General features: G+C 36.7%; 1 protein-coding gene across 2 annotated transcripts in view; it reads right to left on the bottom strand.

The window, feature by feature from the left end:
• Positions 1 to 19,664, bottom strand: part of ttll7 (tubulin tyrosine ligase-like family, member 7) — a 271,036-nt gene that overhangs the window by 144,039 nt on the left and 107,333 nt on the right. For both annotated transcript variants that reach the window (XM_061975468.1, XM_061975469.1), the window contains exons 8-9: positions 8,359 to 8,523; positions 5,629 to 5,787 (exon numbers count right to left, since the gene is read on the bottom strand). In XM_061975468.1, the coding sequence (XP_061831452.1) occupies positions 5,629 to 5,787; positions 8,359 to 8,523 (324 nt within the window). The remainder of the gene's footprint in view (positions 1 to 5,628; positions 5,788 to 8,358; positions 8,524 to 19,664) is intronic.

Below are 19,664 nucleotides of genomic sequence, written 5' to 3'. Positions count from 1 at the left end.
GCGCGCCGGTCTATAAGCCGCAACTACTAAATCTGAGAATTTTTTTTTAAAAATCTATATATTTGACGCACCGGAAGATTGATTTGGTGGAAGATTACCGCATTTTCCAGACTATAAGCCACACACACAAAATTTAAGAAAAATAAATACAAATTTCATATATTAGCTGCACCGGACTACAAGCCGCAGATATATACGTTGTGAAATGAGTTATTTACACAGAAATATTCTGTAAATGTTTATTTACATACCTTCATTGTTTCCAAATGAAACAATGTAATATCTGTTAGTCTACAAAATAACATGTTTTCCAATTTGGTGGAAGACTACCGTATTTTCGAGACTACAAAGCGCGCCGGTCTATAAGCCGCAACTACTACATCTGAGAATTAAAAAAAAAAAATCCATATATTAGACGCACCAGAAGATTGATTTGGTGGAAGATTACCGCATTTTCCAGACTATAAGCCACACACACAAAATTTCAGAAAAATAAATACAAATTCCATATATTAGCCGCACCGGACTACAAGCCGCAGATATATACGATGTGAAATGACTTTTTTACACAGAAATATTCTGGAAATGTTTATTTACATACCTTAATTGTTTCCAAATGAAACAATGTAGTATCTGTTAGTCTACAAAATAACATGTTTTCCAATTTGGTGGAAGATTAACGTATTTTCCAGACTACAAAGCGCACCGGTCTATAAACAGAAACGGCTAAATCTGAGAAAAATAAACAAAAATTCCATATACTAGACGCACCGGACTATAAGTGGCAGATATATACATTGTAAAATGAGTTATTTACACAGAAATATTCTGTAAATGTTTATTAACATACCTTAATTGTTTTCCAAATGAAACAATGTAGTATCTGTTAGTCTACAAAATAACATGTTTTCCAATTTGGTGGAAGATTAACGTATTTTCCAGACTACAAAGCGCACCGGTACATATACAGAAACTGCTAAATCTGAGAAAAATGAACAAAAATTCCATATATTAGACACACCGGACTATAAGTGGCAGATATATACATTGTGAAATGAGTTATTTACACAGAAATATTCTGGAAATGTTTATTTACATACCTTAATTGTTTTCCAAATGAAACAATGTAGTATCTGTTAGTCTACAAAATAACATGTTTTCCATTTGGTGGAAGATTAACGTATTTTCGAGACTACAAAGCGCGCCGGTCTATAAGCCGCAACTACTAAATCTGAGGAAAAAAATGTAAAAATCCATATATTTGACGCACCGGAAGATTGATTTGGTAGAAGATTACCGCATTTTCCAGACTATAAGCCACACACACAAAATTTAAGAAAAATAAATACAAATTTCATATATTAGCCGCACCGGACTACAAGCCGCAGATATATACGTTGTGAAATGAGTTATTTACACAGAAATATTCTGTAAATGTTTATTAACATACCTTAATTGTTTTCCAAAAGAAACAATGTAGTATCTGTTAGTCTACAAAATAACATGTTTTCCAATTTGGTGGAAGATTACCGTATTTTCCAGACTACAAAGCGCGCCGGTCTATAAGCCGCAACTACTAAATCTAAGAAAAAAATTTTTTAAATCCATATATTTGACGCACCGGAAGATTGATTTGGTAGAAGATTACCGCATTTTCCAGACTATAAGCCACACACACAAAATTTAAGAAAAATAAATACAAATTTCATATATTAGCCGCACCGGACTACAAGCCGCAAATATATATGATGTGAAATGACTTTTTTACACAGAAATATTCTGTAAATGTTTATGTACATACCTTCATTGTTTTCCAAATGAAACAATGTAGTATCTGTTAGTCTACAAAATAACATGTTTTCCAATTTGGTGGAAGATTAACGTAATTTCCAGACTACAAAGCGCACCGGTCTATATACAGAAACTGCTAAATCTGAGAGAAAAAAAAAAAAATTCCATATACTAGACACACCGGACTATAAGTGGCAGATATATACATTGTAAAATGAGTTATTTACACAGAAATATTCTGTAAATGTTTTTTTACATACCTTCATTATTTCCAAATGAAACAATGTAGTATCAGTTAGTCTACAAAATATTTTTTTTTCCCATTTTGTGGAAGATTACCGTATTTTCCAGACTACAAAGTGCACCGGTCTATAAGCCGCACACACACAATTTGAGAAAAATAAATAAAAATTCATCAAACTATAAGCCGCAGATATATACGATGTGAAATGAGTTATTTACACAGAAGTATCCTGTAAATGTTTATTTACATACCTTCATTGTTTCCAAAAAGGTGTCTGTAACAGGGCAGTAAAACGGCTGATCAAACAAAACAGAAGGTAGAAAGATACTTTGTAAATCCCCGGGGGGAAATTCGGGTTTTCAGCAGAATTCTGTTCAAGATTAAAGAAGCATTCTAACAGGGAGAAAAGACAGGAAGGCTGACGAGGCTGACAATTACGGCGGCCCTTAAAAGGTGGAGAAATGTGGGGGAAGGGGAAGATGAGTAAAAAAAAAAAAAAAAAGTCCATCTCAGACTGGGCTCTTGGGGAGGAGCGGTCCAGACCGAGGCCAACAAAAGAAACTTGACATACGTAAGCACACATAAACATGTTACACAACAGGAGGGGAGGGGGGGGGCTACGGTGGCAGGCTGCTGCTATAATGCCAAATATCGGCCTGGTCGATCCCTACGAGTAGAAACGCTATGGGCGGCTAGAAGACGGATTGTCAATTGTACTTCCGGTTGAAATCTCAGCACCTGCACTGAGAAAAGCTGACCAAAAGATGGCACCATAGCACAAACATTAACACACCTGTTCAGTGTATATGCATGTTTTTTTTAAAACATTATTTACATTATGGCCGACAGCGAAGAAAAATCCATAATTTAGTCGCAGCGTTTTATAAGCCGCGGGACTCAAAGCGTAGGGGGAACAAAAGTAGCGGCTTATAGTCTGGTAATTTAGGGTAATTAACCTTAAACTGTAGCAAAGTCATGTCTTTGTGTATGAAATTGAAGCTCAGGGCCTTGCTGTCTGGCACAGGTTGCAGGGAGGCCGTCCTCCAGCGTGTTGAAAAACAAAGTGCAGCGACAGGCGACACAAGCAATGAAGTTATTTTCAGAGCTGACAGCCGGAGCACCACACTCGTCCCCTGACTAATCATTTGGCTGCTGCTGTCAATGTTGCATGAAAGAGGAAGTAGACACCGTGTGTGTGTGCGCGCGTGTGTGTGTGTGTGTGTGTGTGTGTGTGTGTGTGTGTGTGTGTGTGTGTGTGTGTGTGTGTGTGTGTGTGTGTGTGTGTGTGTGTGTGTGTGTCTGTGTGAGGGATGTTAATTGATGAACATTATAGAGAGCTGCTAGTCGCACAGGGCGGATCATTACTGCTGGAGGGAAACAACTGCATTCATGGCCGTGTAGCATGTCACACACACACGCACACACACACACACACACACACACACACACACACACACACACACACACACACACACACACACACACACACACACACACACACACACACACTGTCGCAATGTAACAGCAGTCAAATGGAGCACCACCGCTCTTGTAAACCCTTTGTCAAATTACAGCACTAATCCGTCAGGTCGGGAAACGATCCTTAATTCTATCCTATTCTATTCGGCAAATATATTTATATATATATATATATATATATATATATATATATATATATATATATAAATAAATATAACATAGGCTCCAGCACCCCCCACGACCCTGAAAGCGGTAGAAAATGGATGGATGGATATATATTATGTACAGGTAAAAGCCAGTAAATTAGAATATTTGGAAAAACTTGATTTATTTCAGTAATTGCATTCAAAAGGTGTAACTTGTACATTATATTTATTCATTGCACACAGACTGATGCATTCAAATGTTTATTTCATTTAATTTTGATGATTTGAAGTGGCAACAAATGAAAACCCAAAATTCCGTGTGTCACAAAATTAGAATATTACTTAAGGCTAATACAAAAAAGGGATTTTTACAAATGTTGGCCAACTGAAAAGTATGAAAATGAAAAATATGAGCATGTACAATACTCAATACTTGGTTGGAGCTCCTTTTGCCTCAATTACTGCGTTAATGCGGCGTGGCATGGAGTCGATGAGTTTCTGGCACTGCTCAGGTGTTATGAGAGCCCAGGTTGCTCTGATAGTGGCCTTCAACTCTTCTGCGTTTTTGGGTCTGGCATTCTGCATCTTCCTTTTCACAATACCCCACAGATTTTCTATGGGGCTAAGGTCAGGGGAGTTGGCGGGCCAATTTAGAACAGAAATACCATGGTCCGTAAACCATGCACGGGTAGATTTTGCGCTGTGTGCAGGCGCCAAGTCCTGTTGGAACTTGAAATCTCCATCTCCATAGAGCAGGTCAGCAGCAGGAAGCATGAAGTGCTCTAAAACTTGCTGGTAGACGGCTGCGTTGACCCTGGATCTCAGGAAACAGAGTGGACCGACACCAGCAGATGACATGGCACCCCAAACCATCACTGATGGTGGAAACTTTACACTAGACTTCAGGCAACGTGGATCCTGTGCCTCTCCTGTCTTCCTCCAGACTCTGGGACCTCGATTTCCAAAGGAAATGCAACATTTGCATGGTTGGGTGATGGTTTGGGGTGCCATGTCATCTGCTGGTGTCGGTCCACTCTGTTTCCTGAGATCCAGGGTCAACGCAGCCGTCTACCAGCAAGTTTTAGAGCACTTCATGCTTCCTGCTGCTGACCTGCTCTATGGAGATGGAGATTTCAAGTTCCAACAGGACTTGGCGCCTGCACACAGCGCAAAATCTACCCGTGCCTGGTTTACGGACCATGGTATTTCTGTTCTAAATTGGCCCGCCAACTCCCCTGACCTTAGCCCCATAGAAAATCTGTGGGGTATTGTGAAAAGGAAGATGCAGAATGCCAGACCCAAAAACACAGAAGAGTTGAAGGCCACTATCAGAGCAACCTGGGCTCTCATAACACCTGAGCAGTGCCAGAAACTCATCGACTCCATGCCACGCCGCATTAACGCAGTAATTGAGGCAAAAGGAGCTCCGACCAAGTATTGAGTATTGTACATGCTCATATTTTTCATTTTCATACTTTTCAGTTGGCCAACATTTCTAAAAATCCCTTTTTTGTATTAGCCTTAAGTAATATTCTAATTTTGGATTTTCATTTGTTGCCACTTCAAATCATCAAAATTAAATGAAATAAACATTTGAATGCATCAGTCTGTGTGCAATGAATAAATATAATGTACAAGTTACACCTTTTGAATGCAATTACTGAAATAAATCAAGTTTTTCAAAATATTCAAATTTACTGGCTTTTACCTGTATATTGCTGCCTTTGCACCTGTCAATGTTGACTTTTGTATGCACATTCAATCAACCAAAAAATCCTGACTTTGGAGCAATGTTCACGGACTCTCTATTAGATGCAATGTTATTGATTTATGTCATCACTTGTTCACACCTCCTCATATGGAAGATACTTTTCCTTCTTCGTGAAATACAAGCACGCACACACACACACACACACACACACACACACACACACACACACACACACACACACATTTAGAGGAAGGTACCTCGAGGAGCCAAGGTTTGAGCTTGCGGTCCAGGATGATGTCGAAGCCGAGGACCTCGAAGCAGACGCTGTCGCTCCCTGGTGGCTGTCCGGGGCGGCACATGCGGTAGGCGTGGAGGACGTGAGGCTCGGCCACGATCAGCGTCTTCACCACCAGCTCCTGGACAAAGACGAGGCACACACGCACCAAACTCAGCCAGATGTTGAATGTGCAGAACAGCTTTGCAGCAAACATGAGGAGGAGGACGCCATCTAGTGGCCTTGGACTGTCACTTTTTTTTTTTTTTTACATTTCAGCCTCTTATTCATTCCAATATGATACTGGAGTCTCGAGTGTTGGCCGATACTGAAACCGATCCCATAAGAATCGCACATACTTGTATTTATTCATAGTGTGGAACGTCAAGTGAAAAGAGATGAGTATTTTTCATAGCTACTATTGTTCTCTATGCTGTCTTTAAATTCATGTGGAGTGGCAAAACAATAATCCATGAAGTTAAGCTCATGTTGAATGGTGCGGACACATTTGTTACTGGCTCCTTGGATCTGTGTAAGCGACATGCAGATATAATGATTAGATACTTGTGTATATGTCCATGATTATTAACTATGTCTAGCTTGTGTGCTTAGCTGCTGTGTAGCTGCTAGCTCCTTGTAGCCTGTAGCCTAGCATCAAGTCACAAATATTAGCTGTTAAAAAAAAAAAAGCTAGCATGCTAACAATAGCATGCTTAGTTAGCATTGGTGAAATACCAAAATATACGACACTGCGGTGTATATACCTGTTACAAATCTAGCATGCTAATGCTAAAATGCTACTTGTAACAAGTGCCAACATATATTACTCTGAGGTGTGTACCTAAAATAAAATAAAATAAATAATGCTAGCCGGCTAATGTTAGCATGCATACACTTGCGAAATTAGCTTAGAAAAACTAATAAAATCGCACTTGATATCACAAACAAGTAAACACATTGCTGGCCCTCTCGTATCGCATATGATATCACACAAAAGTAAACACATTGCCGGGCTGCTCGTATCGCACATGATATCACACACGAGTAAACACTGCAGGACTGCTTGTTTCGCACATGATATCACACACAAGTAAACACTCTACAGGACTGCTTGTATCGCAAATGATATCATACACAAGTAAACACATTGTCGGACTGCTCGTATCGCACATGATATCACACACGAGTAAAAAAAACTGCAGGACTGCTTGTATCACACATGACATCACACACAAGTAAACACATTGCCAGACTGCTCGTATCGCACATGATATCACACACAAGTAAACAATCTGCAAGACTGCTTGTATCGCAAATGATGTCATACACAAGTAAACACTCTGCAGGACTGTTTGTATCGCACATGATATCACACACGAGTAAACACGCTGCAGGACTGCTTGTATCGCATATGATATCACACACAAGTAAACACTCTGCAGGACTGCTTGTATCACACATGATATCACACACAAGTAAACACGCTGCAGGACTGCTTGTATCGCACATGATATCACACATAAGTAAACACTGCAGGATTGGTTGTATCGCACATGATATCACACACGAGTAAACACTCTGCAGAACTGCTTGTATCACACATGATATCACACACAAGTAAACACTCTGCAGGACTGCTTGTATCACACTTGATATCACAAACAAGTAAACACATTGCTGGACTGCTCGTATCGCATATGATATCACACAAAAGTAAACACATTGCCGGACTGCTCGTATAGCACATGATATCACACACGAGTAAACACTCTGCAGAACTGCTTGTTTCGCACATGATATCACACACAAGTAAACACTCTGCCGAACTGCTTGTATTGCACATGATATCACACACAAGTAAACATTCTCCAGGACTGCTTGTATCGCACAAGATATCACACACAAGTAAACACTGCAGGATTGCTTGTATGGCACATGACATCACACATAAGTAAACACTGCAGGATTGCTTGTATCGCACATGATATCACACACAAGTAAAAACGCTGCAGGACTGCTTGTATCGCACATGATATCACACACAAGTAAACACTCTGCAGGACTGCTTGTATCACACATGATATCACACACAAGTAAACACATTGCCGGACTGCTTGTATCGCACATGATATCACACACGAGTAAACACTCTGCAGAACTGCTTGTTTCGCACATGATATCACACACAAGTAAACACTCTGCCGAACTGCTTGTATTGCACATGATATCACACACAAGTAAACACTCTGCAGGACTGCTTGTATCGCACATGATATCACACACAAGTAAACACGCTGCAGGACTGCTTGTATCGCACATGATATCACACACAAGTAACACGCTACAGAACTGCTTGTATCACACATGATATCACACACAAGTAAACGCTCTGCAGGACTGCTTGTATCGCACATGATATCACACACGAGAAACACTCTGCAGGACTGCTTGTATCGCACATGATATCACACACAAGTAAACACGCTGCAGGACTGCTTGTATCGCACATGATATCACACACAAGTAAACAATCGCAATGTTTGTAAGTTTTACAAGATAACTAAAACACTAAAACAATATTAATAATAATAACAACATCTGCTGTGTGTCGTAGTGTTTGCGGTGCATGTGCTGTGTGTGTGTGTGTGTGTGTGTGTGTGTGTGTGTGTGTGTGTGTGTGTGTGTGTGTGTGTGTGTGTGTGTGAGTACGTACAGAGATGTCCCCCCAGAACTTGGACACGTCGTAGTCACAGGAGTGCAGGAACTCAGTGAACCAGCTGACTGATCTCTTGCTGCCTTTGTCCACCGTCCCGTCTCGCTCAAAGTTGTGGTTGTGTTTGTTCACCGAGTAGTTGGTCAGGTGCATGAAGAGCTGGCTCTGTCGCACAACACCATGAAGGTCAGCAACAACACAAACACACAAAACAACACCATGGCGGTCAGCAACAACACAAACACACAAAACAACACCATATTTATATGAAAAACACAAAATATGAAATATTCTCACCTAAAAAGCACCCAAAAATATTAAGAAATGTAATATTAGATGTGAAGTTATTGGAGCCTTAAATATGTTAATAATTAATAAGATTGATTTTTAATTATTATTATTTTTAGAGCAACAACAGTTCAAAAAAAATAGTTATTAGGTATCCAAAAGAGCCCCACTCATAAAAGTGGTAAAAATAAGATAATATGTATTATTAAAATATCAGCTTCACATCTATCTGTAAATTCCATCCATCCATCTTCTTCCGCTTATCCGAGGTCGGGTCGCGGGGGCAGCAGCCTAAGCAGGGAAGCCCAGACTTCCCTCTCCCCAGCCACTTGGTCCAGCTCTTCCCGTGGGACCCCGAGGCGTTCCCAGGCCAGCCGGGAGACATAGTCTTCCCAACGTGTCCTGGGTCTTCCCCGCGGCCTCCTACCGGTCGGACGTGCCCTAAACACCTCCCTAGGGAGGCGTTCGGGTGGCATCCTGACCAGATGCCCGAACCACCTCATCTGGCTCCTCTCCATGTGGAGGAGCAGCGGCTTTACTTTGAGCTCCTCCCGGATGACAGAGCTTCTCACCCTATCTCTAAGGGAGAGCCCCGCCACCCGGCGGAGGAAACTCATTTGGGCCGCTTGTACCCGTGATCTTGTCCTTTCGGTCATAACCCAAAGCTCATGACCATAGGTGAGGATGGGAACGTAGATCGACCGGTAAATCGAGAGCTTTGCCTTCTGGCTCAGCTCCTTCTTCACCACAATGGATCGATACAGCGTCCGCATTACTGAAGACGCCGCACCGATCCGCCTGTCGATCTCACCATCCACTCTTCCCTCACTCGTGAACAAGACTCCGAGGTACTTTAACTCCTCCACTTGGAGCAAGATCTCCTCCCCAACCCGGAGATGGCACTCCACCCTTTTCCGGGCGAGAACCATGGACTCGGACTTGGAGGTGCTGATTCTCATCCCAGTCGCTTCACACTCAGCTGCGAACCGATCCAGTGAGAGCTGAAGATCCTGGCTAGATGAAGCCATCAGGACCACATCATCTGCAAAAAGCAGAGACCTAATCCTGCAGCCACCAAACCGAATCCCCTCAACGCCTTGACTGCGCCTAGAAATTCTGTCCATAAAAGTTATGAACAGAATGGGTGACAAAGGGCAGCCTTGGCGGAGTCCAACCCTCACTGGAAACGTGTCCGACTTACTGCCGGCAATGCGAACCAAGCTCTGACACTGATCATACAGGGAGCGGACCGCCACAATCAGACAGTCCAAAACCCCATACTCTCTGAGCACTCCCCACAGGACTTCCCGAGGGACACGGTCGAATGCCTTCTCCAAGTCCACAAAGCACATGTAGACTGGTTGGGCAAACTCCCATGCACCCTCAAGGACCCTGCCCAGAGTATAGAGCTGGTCCACAGTTCCACGACCAGGACGAAAACCACACTGTTCCTCCTGAATCCGAGGTTGGACTATCCGGCGTAGCCTCCTCTCCAGTACACCTGAATAGACCTTACCGGGAAGGCTGAGGAGTGTGATCCCACGATAGTTAGAATACACCCTCCGGTTCCCCTTCTTAAAGAGAGGAACCACCACCCCGGTCTGCCAATCCAAAGGTACTGCCCCCGATGTCCACGCAATGCTGCAGAGTCTTGTCAACCAAGACAGCCCCACAGCATCCAGAGCCTTAAGGAACTCCGGGCGGATCTCATCCACCCCCGGGGCCTTGCCACCGAGGAGCTTTTTAACTACCTCAGCAACCTCAGCCCCAGAAATAGGAGAGCCCACCACAGATTCCCCAGGCACTGCTTCCTCATAGGAAGACGTGTTGGTGGGATTGAGGAGGTCTTCGAAGTATTCCCTCCACCGATCCACAACTTCCGCAGTCGAGGTCAGCAGAACACCATCCTCACCATACACGGTGTTGGTAGTGCACTGCTTCCCCTTCCTGAGGCGGCAGATGGTGGTCCAGAATCGCTTCGAAGCCGTCCGGAAGTCGTTTTCCATGGCTTCCCCGAACTCCTCCCATGTCCGAGTTTTTGCCTCCGCGACCGCTGAAGCCGCACACCGCTTGGCCTGTCGGTACCTGTCCGCTGCCTCAGGAGTCCCATGAGCCAAAAGAACCCGATAGGACTCCTTCTTCAGCTTGACGGCATCCCTCACCGCCGGTGTCCACTAACGGGTTCTAGGATTACCGCCACGACAGGCACCAACTACCTTGCGGCCACAGCTCCAATCAGCCGCCTCGACAATAGAGGTGCGGAACATGGTCCACTCGGACTCAATGTCCAGCACCTCCCTCGTGACATGTTCAAAGTTCTTCCGGAGGTGGGAATTGAAACTCTCTCTGACAGGAGACTCTGCCAGACGTTCCCAGCAAACCCTCACAATGCGTTTGGGCCTGCCAGGTCTGTCCGGCATCCTCCCCCACCATCGCAGCCAACTCACCACCAGGTGGTGATCGGTAGAAAGCTCCGCCCCTCTCTTCACCCGAGTGTCCAAACATGAGGCCGCAAATCCGATGACACAACTACAAAGTCGATCATAGAACTGCGGCCTAGGGTGTCCTGGTGCCAAGTGCACATATGGACACCCTTATGTTTGAACATGGTGTTCGTTATGGACAATCCGTGACGGGCACAAAAGTCCAATAACAAAACACCGCTCGGGTTCAGATCCGGGCGGCCATTCTTCCCAATCACGCCTCTCCAGGTTTCACTGTCGCTGCCAACATGAGCGTTGAAGTCCCCCAGTAGAACGAGGGAATCACCCGGGGGAGCACCCTCAAGTACTCCCTCGAGTGAATCCAAAAAGGGTGGGTACTCTGAGCTGCTGTTTGGCGCGTAAGCGCAAACAACAGTCAGGACCCGTCCCCCCACCCGAAGGCGGAGGGAAGCTACCCTCTCGTCCACCGGGTTGAACTCCAACATGCAGGCTCTGAGCCGGGGGGCAACAAGAATTGCCACCCCAGCCCGTCGCCTCTCACTGCTGGCAACGCCAGAGTGGAAGAGAGTCCAGCCCCTCTCGAGAGAACTGGTTCCGGAGCCCTTGCTGTGCGTCGAAGTGAGTCCGACTATATCCAACCGGAACTTCTCTACCTCTCGCACTAGCTCAGGCTCCTTCCCCCCCAGCGAGGTGACGTTCCACGTCCCAAGAGCTAGCTTCTGTAGCCGAGGATCGGACCGCCAAGTGCCGCCCAGCTCACATTGCACCCGACCTCTATGGCCCCTGCTATGGGTGGTGAGCCCATTGGAGTATCTGTAAATTATACATTTTTATTTTGTATTTTTTAAATGTTTTTACCCTTTTTGTCAAAGAAAACCTTGTTTTATTTCTATGAAAACCTTGTTTAATTTATAGGAAAAACATAAAATATGAAATATTCTCACCTAAAAATCACCCACAAATATTTCAAAGTGTATTATTAGATGTGAAGTAATTGGAGCCTTAAATATGTCAATAATTCATAACAACATTGATTTGAATTTATTATTTTTAGAGCAATAACAGTCTAAAAAAATAGTTATTGGGTATCCAAAAGTGCCCCACTCATAAAAGTGTTAAAAATTAGATATGTATTATTAAAATACATTAAATCTCTAGATCAATTTCAAATCCAAATTTACACATTTGTATTCTTATTATTCTTATTATTTTATGTTTTATACCCTTTTTGTCAAAGAAACCCTTGTTTTATTTATATGAAAAACACAAATTATGAAATATTCTCACCTAAAAATCACCCAAAAATATTAAAAAATGTAATATTAGATGTGAAGTAATTGGAGCCTTAAATCTGTCAATAATTAATAACAATGATTTTTAATTATTATTATTTTTAGAGCATTAACAGTTTAAAAAAAATAGTTATTAGGTATCCAAAAGGGCCCCACTTATAAAAGTGGTAAAAATAAGCTAATATGTATTATTAAAATATATACAATCTCTAAATCAGCTTCAGATCTGTCAGTAAATATATGTTTTTATTATTTTTGATTCATTTTTATGTTTTATACACTTTTTGTCAAAGAAAACCTTGTTTACTTTATATGAAAAACACACTAAATATTAAATATTTTCACCTAAAAATATTTGAAAGTGTAATATTAGATGTGAAGTGTGTGGAGCCTTAAATATGTCAATAATTCATAACAACATTCATTTTAATTTATTATTTTTAGAGCAGTAACAGTTTAAAAAAATAGTTATTGGGTATCCAAAAGTGCCCCACTCATAAAAGTGTTAAAAATAAGATAATATGTATTATTAAAATATCAGCTTCACATCTATCTGTAAATTATACATTTTTATTTTGTATTTTTTAAATGTTTTTACCCTTTTTGTCAAAGAAAACCTTGTTTTATTTCTATGAAAACCTTGTTTAATTTATATGAAAAACACAAAATATGAAATATTGTCACCTAAAAATCACCCACAAATATTTCAAAGTGTATTATTAGATGTGAAGTAATTGGAGCCTTAAATATGTCAATAATTCATAACAACATTCATTTTAATTTATTATTTTTAGAGCAATAACAGTTTAAAAAAATAGTTATTGGGTATCCAAAAGTGCCCCACTCATAAAAGTGCTAAAAATTAGATATTATTAAAATATATTAAATCTCTAGATCAATTTCAAATCTATACGTAAATTATACGTTTTTATTATTATTATTATTTTATGTTTTATACCCTTTTTGTCAAAGAAACCCTTGTTTTATTTATATGAAAAACACAAATTATGAAATATTCTCACCTAAAAATCCCCCAACAATATTTAAAAAATGTAATATTAGATGTGATGTAATTGGAGCCTTAAATCTGTCAATAATTAATAACAACATTGATTTTTAGTTATTATTATTTTTAGAGCAATAACAGTTAAAAAAAATAGTTATTAGGTATCCAAAAGAGCCCCACTTATAAAAGTGTTAAAAATAAGATATGTATTATTAAAATATCAGCTTCACATCTATCTGTAAATTATACATTTTTATTTTGTATTTTAAAAAAAATGTTTTTACCCTGTTTGTCAAAGAAAACATTGTTTGATTTATATGAAAAACACAAAATATGAAATATTCTCACCTAAAAATCGCCCAAAAATATAAAAAAATGTAATATTAGATGTGAAGTAATTGGAGCCTTTAATATGTCAATAATTAATAACAACATTGATTTTTAGTTATTATTATTTTTTAGAGCAATAACAGTTAAAAAAAATAGTTATTAGGTATCCAAAAGAGCCCCACTTATAAAAGTGTTAAAAATATGATATGCATTATTAAAATATCAGCTTCACATCTATCTGTAAATTATACATTTTTATTTTGTATTTTTTTAAAAATGTTTTTACCCTTTTTGTCAAAGAAAACATTGTTTGATTTATATGAAAAACACAAAATATGAAATATTCTCACCTAAAAATCACCCACAAATATTTCAAAGTGTATTATTAGATGTGAAGTAATTGGAGCCTTAAATATGTCAATAATTCATAACAACATTCATTTTAATGTATTATTTTTAGAGCAATAACAGTTTAAAAAAATAGTTATTGGGTATCCAAAAGTGCCCCACTCATAAAAGTGCTAAAAATTAGATATTATTAAAATATATTAAATCTCTAGATCAATTTCAAATCCATACGTAAATCAAACGTTTTTATTATTATTATTATTTTATGTTTTATACCCTTTTTGTCAAAGAAACTTTTGTTTTATTTATATGAAAAACACAAATTATGAAATATTCTCACCTAAAAATCCCCCAACAATATTTAAAAAATGTAATATTAGATGTGAAGTAATTGGAGCCTTAAATCTGTCAATAATTAATAACAATGATTTTTAATTATTATTATTTTTAGAGCATTAACAGTTTAAAAAAAATAGTTATTAGGTATCCAAAAGGGCCCCACTCATAAAAGTGGTAAAAATAAGCTAATATGTATTATTAAAATATATAAAATCTCTAAATCAGCTTGAGATCTGTCCGTAAATATATGTTTTTATTATTCTTGATTTATTTTTATGTTTTATACCCTTTTTGTCAAAGAAACCCTTGTTTTATTTATATGAAAAACACAAATTATGAAATATTCTCACCTAAAAATCACCCAAAAATATAAAAAAATGTAATATTAGATGTGAAGTAATTGGAGCCTTAAATCTGTCAATAATTCATAACAACATTGATTTCAATTATTATTATTTTTAGAGCAATAAGTTTAAAAAAAAATAGTTATTAGGTATCCAAAAGGGCCCCACTTATAAAAGTGGTAAAAATAAGCTAATATGTATTATTAAAATATATAAAATCTCTAAATCAGCTTCAGATCTGTCCGTAAATATATGTTTTTATTATTTTTGATTTATTTTTATGTTTTATACCCTTTTTGTCAAAGAAACCCTTGTTTTTTTTATATGAAAAACACAAAATATTAAATATTTTCACCTAAAAATCACCCAAAAATATTTAAAAAAATGTAATATTAGATGTGAAGTAATTGGAGCCTTAAATCTGTCAATAATTCATAACAACATTGATTTTTATTATTATTATTTTTAGAGCAATAACAGTTTAAAAAAAATTGTTATTAGGTATCCAAAAGGGCCCCACTCATAAAAGTGGTAAAAATAAGATCATATGTTTTTTAAAATATATTACATCTCTAAATCAGCTTCAGATCTGTCCGTAAATATATGTTTTTATTATTTTTGATTTATTTTTATGTTTTATACGCTTTTTGTCAAAGAAAACCTTGTTTAATTTATATGAAAAACACACTAAATATTAAATATTTTCACCTAAAAATATTTCAAAGTGTAATATTATATGTGAAGTGAGTGGAGCCTTAAATATGTCAATAATTCATAACAACATTCATTTGAATGATTATTATTTTTTAGCAAGGACAGTTTCATGCATGGCAGCTTTGTGTTATTAGTGTCAATATTGCAACTTGTTCATGTTTCATTACACCTGTTTACTCTTCTATTCCACTTTTTTGTTGTTTTTTGTGTACTAGTATTTTTAGAATGTGCCGAGTGCGTACAAAAAACCAATGGCCCCCAAGGGCCACACTTAGGACTCATTTCCTTTTAATCAAGTCACTGGTCAAAGCTCATAGATTCATCCACAATGGGCTTGTAGTACGTACTTGAAGAGTGTAAGTGTACACTGCGTATGACCCTCAGATCATAGATCATAAAAACTAGAACTTCACATGAAGAAGAAACTGAATTCATTGAGAAATCAGACTCATTTATGGCATGGAAACGTTCTGAGTGTAAAAAGTGACGTGTCTTCAATGATGACTTTAGTAACAAGAACATTTATATCATGTGCTGTCATGTGTGTCAGTAGAAATGTTAACATTTCAGCCTACTAGGGTTGTCCCTATACCAATATGTTGGTACCAGCAGTGGCACTGGCACTGGCACTACACCCTGACACCATGAGTGTGTGTTGGGATGGATAAGGAAGAAAAAGGCTGGTGTTTGTATGAAAGGGGCCCTTGCGTCCCCACAACACACGGCGGCCTATTAGCTGGCCTCTCTTGGTAATGCATCTATGCCCTTAGGGCCGTGACCACAGACCACTCTGCAGGATCCAACATCCATATCGCTCTGTGGCGCTCTACCACGTGTCCCACGCTCACTAAGACCAGGATGTGCGAGTATCTGCTGCTTGGTGTGCCTCCTCACCTTACAGCATTAACGGCCACACCACAGGTGTCCAAAGTGCGGCCCGGGGGCCCAGTTTTTACGGGCCCATTTTAAAAAATACCATTATTGTTGTTGTTTTTTTAACAAACAGTGCAATAAAAGAGCCAACAGGTGAAATGTAACCAGAAAAAGTTGCAATATTGAAACTAGCAACACAAATAATGTTTACGTTTAATATCTCAATTAAAACAATAATGTTTACGTTTAATATCCCAATTAAAATTATGTTTACGTTTAATATCTAAAAAAACAAAACAATAATGTTTACGCTTAACATCCCAATTAAACTATTAATGTTTATGTTAACTCAATTAAACCAATAATGTTTACGTTTAATATCCCAATTAAACCAATAATATTTACGTTTAATATATCAATTAAACCAATAATGTCTGTTTAATACCTCAATTAAAACAATAATGTTTACGTTTAATATCTCAATTATACCAATAATGTTTACATTTAATATCACAATTAAAACAATGTTTACGTATAATATCCCAATTAAAACAATAATGTTTATGTTTAATATCCCAATTAAAACAATGTTTACGTTTATTATCTAACAAAAAACAATGTTTACGTTTAATTTCCCAATTAAAACAATGTTTACATTTAACATCTAAAAAAAAAAACTATAATGTTTACGTTTAATCTCTCAATTAAAACAATGTTAACGTTTAATATTTAAAAAAACTTTTAATATCCCAATTAAACCAATAATGTTTAAGTTCATTAACTCAATTAAACCTATAATGTTTACTTTTAATATCCCAATTAAAATTATGTTTACGTTTAATATCTAAAAAAACAAAACAATAATGTTCACGCTTAACATCCCAATTAAACTATTAATGTTTATGTTAACTCAATTAAACCAATAATGTTTACGTTTAATATCCCAATTAAACCAATAATATTTACGTTTAATATATCAATTAAACCAATAATGTCTGTTTAATACCTCAATTAAACCAATAATGTTTGTTTAATACCTCAATTAAAACAATAATGTTTACGTTTAATATCTCAATTAAACCAATAATGTTTACATTTAATATCACAATTAAAACAATAATGTTTACGTATAATATCCCAATTAAAACAATAATGTTTACATTTAATATCCCAATTAAAACAATGTTTACGTTTATTATCTAAAAAAAACAACAATGTTTACGTTTAATTTCCCAATTAAAACAATGTTTACATTTAATATCTAAAAAAAAACTATGTTTACGTTTAATCTCTCAATTAAAACAATGTAAACGTTTAATATTTAAAAAAAACTTTTAATATCCCAATTAAACCAATAATGTTTACGTTTATTAACTCAATTAAACCAATAATGGTTACTTTTAATATCTCAATTAAACCTATAATGTTTACTTTTAATATCTCATTTAAACCAATAATGTTGAAGTTTATTATATAAATTAAACCAATAATGTTTACATTTAATATCACAATTAAAACAATAATGTTTACGTATAATATCCCAATTAAAACAATAATGTTTACGTTTAATATCCCAATCAAAACAATGTTTACGTTTATTATCTAAAAAAACCAACAATGTTTACGTTTAATTTCCCAATTAAAACAATGTTTACATTTAACATCTAAAAAAAAACTATAATGTTTACGTTTAATCTCTCAATTAAAACAATGTTAACGTTTAATATTTAAAAAAACTTTTAATATCCCAATTAAACCAATAATGTTTAAGTTCATTAACTCAATTAAACCTATAATGTTTACTTTTAATATCTCAATTAAACCTATAATGTTTACTTTTTATATCTCATTTAAACCAATAATGTTGAAGTTTATTATATCAATTAAACCAATAATGTTTACATTTAATATCACAATTAAAACAATAATGTTTACGTATAATATCCCAATTAAAACAATGTTTACGTTTATTATCTAAAAAAAACAACAATGTTTACGTTTAATTTCCCAATTAAAACAATGTTTACATTTAATATCTAAAAAAAAACTATGTTTACGTTTAATCTCTCAATTAAAACAATGTAAACGTTTAATATTTAAAAAAACTTTTAATATCCCAATCAAACCAATAATGTTTAAGTTTATTAACTCAATCAAACCTATAATGTTTACTTTTAATATCTCAATTAAACCTATAATGTTTACTTTTAATATCTCATTTAAACCAATAATGTTGAAGTTTATTATATCAATTAAACCAATAATGTTTACATTTAATATCACAATTAAAACAATAATGTTTACGTTTAATATCCCAATTAAAACAATGTTTACGTTTATTATCTAAAAAAACCAACAATGTTTACGTTTAATTTCCCAATTAAAACAATGTTTACATTTGATATCTAAAAAAAAAACTATAATGTTTACGTTTAATCTCTCAATTAAAACAATGTTAATGTTTAATATTTAAAAAAACTTTTAATATCCCAATTAAACCAATAATGTTTAAGTTTATTAACTCAATTAAACCTATAATGTTTACTTTTAATAATGTTGAAGTTTATTATATCAATTAAACCAATAATGTTTACTTTTAATATCCCAATTAAACCAATAATATTTACATTTAATATCCCAATAAAAACAATGTTTACGTTTAAAGTCTCAATAAAACCGATATTGTTTATGTTTATTATCTCAATTAAACCAATCACAGTGGAATAAAAGAGCCAACAGGTGTAATGTAACAAGAAAAAGTTCCAATATTGAAACAAGTAACACAAAGTTTCCATGCAGGCAGTTTTTTTTTTAACTTTAAAACGGTCATCGCTCAAAAAATAATAATGAATCAAAATTTATGTTGTTGTGAATTATTGACATAGTCAAGGTTCCAATCGCCGTATTCCCCAAACTCAAAGTGCACCGGTATATAAGCCGCACCTACTACATTTTAGAAGAAAAAAAATAGTTCCCGCACCGGTTAGTCGCACCGGACTATAATTCACAGATATATACGTTGTGAAATGAATTATTTACAAATATTCTGTAAATGTTTATTTACATACCTTAATTGTTTCCAAATGAAACAATGTAGTATCTGTTAGTCTACAAAATAACATGTTTTCCCATTTGATGGAAGATTACCGTATTTTACAGAGCTCTCTAGAAACGCTATGGACGACTTGGAAAACAGAACGGCACTTCTACTTCTGGCTCAAAGCTCTAAACAGAAAAGCACTGTAGCACCTGCAGTGAGCGAACTTGTCCAAAAGATGGCGCCATAGCACAAACAATAACACACCTATTCAGTGTGTTTGCTAGTTGT

Source organism: Nerophis lumbriciformis, linkage group LG14 (genome assembly GCF_033978685.3).
Source record: "Nerophis lumbriciformis linkage group LG14, RoL_Nlum_v2.1, whole genome shotgun sequence".
NCBI lineage: Eukaryota > Metazoa > Chordata > Actinopteri > Syngnathiformes > Syngnathidae > Nerophis > Nerophis lumbriciformis.
Note: the sequence above shows the minus strand (reverse complement) of the source record. Positions and strands in the feature narration are given on the sequence as shown.